Source organism: Egretta garzetta, unplaced genomic scaffold (genome assembly GCF_000687185.1).
Source record: "Egretta garzetta isolate BGI_Z169 unplaced genomic scaffold, ASM68718v1 scaffold412, whole genome shotgun sequence".
Classification (NCBI taxonomy): Eukaryota; Metazoa; Chordata; class Aves; order Pelecaniformes; family Ardeidae; genus Egretta; species Egretta garzetta.
In genome coordinates, this window is record NW_009258770.1 from 336709 (window position 1) to 343643 (window position 6935).

The 6935-nt window shown below is 43.7% G+C and overlaps 1 protein-coding gene across 1 annotated transcript; it reads left to right on the forward strand.

Annotated features, from left to right (window-relative positions):
• Positions 1–5939: 5939 nt before the first annotated feature.
• SERTM2 (serine rich and transmembrane domain containing 2) lies at positions 5940–6218 on the forward strand. Its single transcript, XM_035889073.1, has one exon. It carries the CDS (start codon positions 5940–5942, stop codon positions 6216–6218), a length of 279 nt encoding a protein of 92 aa, XP_035744966.1.
• The last annotated feature ends 717 nt before the right edge of the window (positions 6219–6935 follow it).

Genomic DNA, 6935 nt, shown 5'->3' on the forward strand with positions numbered 1-6935 from the left:
GTAACTGTAGAGATTCCAGGGGAAAATAGACATAGCCTTCCTTCAGGTTTATCATTGTACTTCTGTTCCTATGCGCCTAGCAGGGAATCATGGCACAGACTGCAACACTGGGCACTGCACATGATATTACAACAAAGGAAATGTGAAATAAAAGCAGCCATCAAAGCTGCCTAGTAAGTCCTGGTTTTCAGAGGGTTCCTCCCACCACAGAAGTGTGGAGGAATTGTATTTTTTCCAGGGACTGTGGTTTATTTATCTAAATAGTGCTGCATTGCAATAATACACTGTGCTTGTGAGCTCCAGAGATTGAAACCCTTAGAGAGATGCATTTATAACACAGGCCTGCACCCAGGAGGATGAAAGAGCTGTGCAGCTCTGGGTTTCATTACCCCTTGGCCCCTCCGCTCAGGCTGTGGCCATGGGGGACCAGAGAGGCAGAGCTATTCTAAGGAGACAGTTTTGAGATTAAATGTCTCTATTTTGTCACACAGAAAGCTGCAGAGAGAGAATGAACTTGACTTTCCCAAACTTTTGTGTGGGACTCGCTTTCCAGAGGGGAACCTTGCTCCCAGTGCTGCAGGCACAGGCCACGAAAGACAACCTGTAGGCATTGGGAATTACCGCAAGCCAAGTGGCCAGTGTGGACCTGTGGGTCAGGTTCACCCCGTGAGATGGCTCCAGCCAACCCACGTGCTGGGGCACAAGGGACATGGACATGTGAAATACAGCTACATGCAGCCACACACTGCTCAGCTCCACTGCTGGCGAAACCTCGGGGCTTGCTGCAATGCATCCCAAACTGACATCTGTCCCCAACAGACTGAGCCACCCTGCATAAAGCAAAGGAAATCTTGTTCCCCATCACCCTTCTGAAACATGCACACAAGTAAAATTATAGCGATTCATTGATACAGTTTACCCTAATTTGTGTCATAACTGGAACAGGATCACAAAACATCCTTACTTTGTCAGCCAGAGGGGAGCTAAGAAATGCAGATCAAAAGGTGTGATAATCAGAGGGATCAGGATGGTTTGGGTTCTCACCCCAGCCTTGGCTCCTTCTGCCTCATTTCTCTGGCACCTTGTAGGTAGATCTGTGCTTCACACATGCATAAATTGGTGAAAATATTTTTTGCCCACAACACTGCAAAGTTGAGGTTATACTTATTCATGCAGAGTTTCAAACTACTCAGGGAAGAGAGGACCTGTAAACCAAACCAGTGACACAGCCCTTCCCAGACCACCAAACAGTAAGCTCAGGGACAAAAATACATCAAAAGCTATGATGCTGAAGAGGAATGCCTAGGGACTATCCTGAGGGTCTCAGCTGAAAAGTGACACCTGTCCACGGTTCCAGAGAGGAACCCAGGTGGGAGCCCTCACCAGGTAACCCTTCCCAAGAGGCACAAAACAAAAACCTTTGCACCTTTAGAACATTAGAGAAACTGATAACCTGTCCTCCTGGCTCATCTTGCTCCACTTAGCAGGCAGCTCAGTCTTGTTTACCATGTGCAAGCACGAAAGGGTTAAGATGAACCTTGCACAAACTTTGCTGCAAGCTGAGCTCACAGCCTCCCTCCCTTCCCTCCTTGCCTGCTGCCGAGCCTGCTGCAGCAGCTCCAGAGCACTACTGATCCTCTCCTCTTTAACTGTTGCCTACCGCCGCTGAGGGAGGGGACTGGTGGCTTCCATCCAAGCAGCAAAGCTCATGACTAGAAGGGTCCATGCCCCCTTCTTCTATTGCCTGTGAAGGAAGGGCATCAGCAGTGATGCTGTTCAGTCAGACTGCCACTTGACATCTTAAGATCGGGAGTAAGAGCCATCCCTGTCAGCGAACCATGGGAATTCAACAGCAGAGGAGGAGAAAGTGCACTTGGCATGTCTGTTGCTGAAAAGACAATATTCGGACTCCAGCAATAAGACAGAAAATCTTTTCTGCACAAATGCCTCTACCTGGGAGGAGATGTTCCTTGATAAATCACCAGCAAGCTCATGGTCTGAACCAGCAGCTCTAGTGCCCAGTCCCAACACCCCTGCCTGCTCTGAAAGGTAACTATGCTTTATTCTGTTCTCTTCCTATGCACTACCACAGCTGAGACGCTGACATACTGTCTTGCACTTCAGCATGAGGACAAAAAAATACTGTGTGCCATTGAAAGAATAGACACCCCCCCCCCTTTCCTCTCCCTCAGATCCTCCCTGGAGAAAATGCAAGCCACGGACAGAATTGATACTTTAATGCTTTGTTTGCATTTCTTCAATGCTGATTTTTACCTCTAAAGGTCACCCAGACAGAATACACCTGGTACTCTCTGTGTTCAAAACCAAACCTTTCTGCGCTTACCAGCCAGTTCAGTGGAGTTTAACAGCCTTGGAGAAGCTACAGCAGTAATTGTTCTATTTTGTCCCACTTAGCTCTTTGTAGTCATTAGAGCATCAGGTGGAAAAGCAAAAGAGAACTCAGAAAAGTTGCTTGTACTTTCAGAGCTGCCTTGCTGGCAAGTGGCACTTAAACGAAATACAGGAGTAAAAGAAAGTGAGTAGGCAAGACAAGACATTTACTGCAGTTGCAAGACCAATTTGTATGGTCTCCCTGCACTGTTTTGGCGAAAATCTTTCTTTCCCTCTGCTCCTCTGTGACCTACAAAGGTGCAGAGTAGGGCCATGCAGGCTTCATAAAAACTCCCCAAACCTGAAGTTCCCCAAACCCTGATAGCTGAAATGGGAGGATAGTAATTTCAGCGCCCGTGAAGTTTTGGCTGATGAATTTTCTGTGTTGGCAACACACTCTGAGAAGAAACCGTTCTGTTGTTTTGTATGAGGCTTCTATTTTCATTACAGATTTTTATGAAATGAAATATGTTGGGTTTGGGTTTTTTTAATCCTTGCTTAAAAACAACCACAAACTGATAAAAAAAGAAGCCTCTGCTGGGAATCAATCTGTACCCACTGAGCATCAGTGAACACTAATGGTGCTTGGCACCTCTCAGAAATGGGAGCATTGTCCAGACAGAGAAAAATTTTACTAAGCCTTGATCAACAACTTAGATCATAGGGAATGTGGGCTCTAGTTATGCTGCTCTGCTCTATAACAAACTACTTCTTACTATCTGTCTGTGGATGTGAGGGCTTCTCAGGGTAACCAGTGAGGTTTTGTCTCCTGTAATCGGAGTCATACAAAGTTATAGTCCTGACCTGCTTTATACACAGTTTTTTCAGAATCTTTGTGTACCACTTATTTTCATGTGACCTTGGTCTTCAAGCTTCTATTCCTTAAAGGGGACTGTGTAAAGCTAAATCTACTAATATCCGAAAAGATGTGCTCAATGAGATAATTGTAGATTGAAAAGCAAAAACCTTTGGGGTTGCCTGGAGCTACTGAATTATTTTTGGCTCCTTTCTGGAAAAGATGTAGTTAGTTTCACAGCTTTCAATAGTCTGAATAGTTGATTGCTCTTGACAATTCTATAGTTGAGAGTAAAAAAAAAAAAAAAGCTGTGCTGTGCCAACTCCCCATTGCTAATACTTTTTACTATTAATCTGCTCCTTTCATCAATAATGCCCAGCTGAGCTTTGTTAATTCAATGTCTTGGTTTGTAGTTAATTACTGAACTTCAGACTAATGTCCTTAGCATTCTGCATCTAATTTTATGATGTAAAGCCATTAGGCTCTCTGCTCCTTAAGGAGAGAAATTAGCTCTGGCTTTTACTCTCAGTAAGATTGCAGATGAGATGGGCAAAGACATTGATCTATACTCTAACTCACACAAGTGTCAGATTCCTGACTGATTGCATTTCATTATCAACATAATATGACCAGTAACCTTCATGCCCTGTATTTCCCACCCGCTGTGTAACATCAGAACATTCTTCATGGGGGAAGAATTTCCATTTATAGGTTGGAAGTGTGAAAATCACCGTTATTGCCCTATAATTGAGAGCAAAACTGCCTGGCTGCAACACAACCTTCACTTTCATGTCCCGTCCTTCTGTATCAGCACCAAACCTGCTGCCAGAATAACTGGCTCCAAACAGTTTGGGTCAGTCCCTGGAAAAATACTGAGCAGCCCTTTTCTACCATGCTTGCCCACACCCTCCTACTCAAAGCACAGCGCAGAATCCACTACCCATGCAGGGACTGCAGAAGTCAAACCCCCAGGCAATTTTTATCAATCAGCAATTTGGCCTAGCTTAGCCAGCCTATTACTAAGCAGGATCTGGCCCAATATTTCCTAAAGTGGTTTGCTGTTATCTCAAATGCTTTGATACTGAAGAAGGTATTGTAGGAGCTGGGAAGTAAAATGTAGATGTCCCTTCTCCAAAAGTGTCCCAGCGTTCCTTACCCAAAAACTCAGCACGTCAGATGTTTCCCCATCATCTGAGCCAAAGTAGGCCTGTCTTGCTTGTAATGAAAGTCTAAATAACAGCTCCTTGATGACTCAGGCCTCCAGATTTCAAGCACCTCTCTCTGAAGAACAGCAAGGCATTGTTCCCATTGGTGCATGGGGAGAACATAACCAAACATTGTCAATAAACCAGCTATGTTTTACAAACTGAAGGCTCATGAAAGTCAACATGTTTTGAGGCAACATGTCTTTCAGGTGAAATCTTTATCTAAAAGCATCAGAGCTTTTATCATTTTGACCTAATGTTTCATTTCAATCTGACTACCATAGTACATTACTATATTAATATTACTCTATTTACATCTCATGTAGGTGTATATGTAGCGAACATTGTAAATGACTGCATCACTTTGATTCAGTGCTATCATCTTTGCTTCAGCTAAAAACAAAATTCTGGTCTTATCAAAGCAGAACATGATGCTTTTGGATGCACCATTTACAGTGAAATCTCAGCATTCACGTTTTCTGTTTCCGGCTGGAAGAATTGAAAATGCTAAAACACTAAGATCCCCCCCATTTCTAGTAAGTCCTGCTCCCAGGAGGTAAGTGAAGCGTCATATCCTGCGGCAGAGCTGCCCCAGTGGGACAGGTAGGGCTCGGGATGCCTGGCAGGTGTATCCTGCCTCAGAAACAGAGGATCCTGATAAACAACAAATGGGAGACACATGGTGGAAGGCACTGGTTGGATTCGTATCTTCCCTTCCTCTGTGACATCTGATTCCATAGACTGTGGGGCCTTCTCTTACCCATAAGTAAGTAGTGAGTGTTACCAGAAGAAACCTTAACAATTACATTTGCATGGTCTTTCTGTAAAGTGCTTCTCCTGATCTCAAAGGTCTCACAGGAGCATGACAAGGGTTTTCTTATCTATTTGTTCTAAAGATACCACATACAGGCTAGGCTATTTTGGTACCTGGTTTCATTTATATCTCTCACTCATTTTTTTCCTTTTAGAAAGCTGACTTTTTGACTGTTCCTAATGGGAAACTCAAAACTCCATACTCTTTAAGCAAGTATCAATAGCCCTGGATTAGGAGAGAAGAGATCCCCAATCCATCTGGCAAAGCAGAAAACATCCTTCCCCAGCTCATACAAGGATAAACCACCTGCTGTGGGAGACACTGGAAGAAAGCTGACTCTGTTTGGAAAACAACACTGGCAAAGACCAAAGCTGTGCAAATCTTTGCAGCTCAGTTTGAGAGAAGTACCAAAGCTTTTCACCTACCAAAAGAAGTGACCTACCAAAAGAAAGACCAAAGCATTTTCAGGACAAAATAAAAGCCAGACACAAGTCTAATGCTCGTTGTTATTGTGATAGCAACTTGCAGAATGATTTGCAAAGGCCTGTCTCATGCAGTCTGCTTAACTGTGTAAACCAGCAGTTTTGAGACCAAGAAAATGGAGCATTTCTTGCTGAAGCCATCATGCCATCGGTCCTAAGTTTCCTCTCTTGACTTCCTTTGTGAATCCGGTGAGGGAAGACGGGAAATCTGAAGGTAAATAGGGAAAATGGACCAAAGCTGACAGGGAGCAATGACTGAGATTTATTTCAAATTCCATGGAAACCTGACTGGCCGTGTCCACTTTCCAACTCTGGCTACAGAAGTAGACACAACAGCAGATAAATATTCCAGCCTCTATGTGTACGTGGGATTGTTCCTAACACTTCTGGCTATCCTTCTCATATTGCTCTTCTCCATGCTCTTGCGCCTGAAGCATGTTATTTCCCCGATCACCACGTCTCCAGAGAACACTGACAATGTCCAGCAGTTCACAGATGTGGAAATGCACAGCAGGATCCCTACCACTTAGACACCCCAAAGCAAAGAGGGCTCTGTGCTTGTGAAACAAGTTTTGTTCAGCAAAATTGTGGTGGAAAAAATCTGTCTGCTTATTGAGCCCTACAACTTATTGCACAATGATCAACAGCAGCACAGAGCAGCTGGAGAATGTCATGCAACTCAGACTGACTGGCTGCGACCCACTGGCTGCTGACACTACAGGCAACATATGTGCAACACCCTCAATAAAACTTACATTATAGAAACCTACTGCTGTCTTATATCCCTCTAAAAGCCCTGGCAGAAGATGGTAAAAGCCATAATGACAGCCACAAACCCAAAGAGACACACACCAGAATGTGTCCTGGAGCCTTTATTTGCTGACCTATCTCTCTGTCCTTAAATCCCTTGCTTGTGAAATGAGTTGAATCAACAAAGTTAAGTGGCGTAAGCAGGAAGAGCCCACAGGGCACACACAGAAATTATCAGTGGTTTGGAAATTCTCAGGCATTTCTCCTATTCAAGAAGGAAAACCTTAAACTGCTTTTTTTCCACTTGAATGGCAGATTTACACCATGGAGTTTCAGACATATACAGATGTTTCATCACCTGCTGGAACAATTGCTTTCTGACATTAAAAATGATACAGTGGATAGTTGCATTCCAGACATCAGAAAGAGACACAACTTTTAAAAGAGGAAAGAAAATAAAGATAAAATTTAACAAAGGTTTAAAATAAAAAGAAAGC

Bases quoted from the DNA above. Each gene is read 5' to 3' on its own strand.
- SERTM2 (XM_035889073.1), top strand. From the start codon at position 5,940: ATGACTGAGATTTATTTCAAATTCCATGGAAACCTGACTGGCCGTGTC.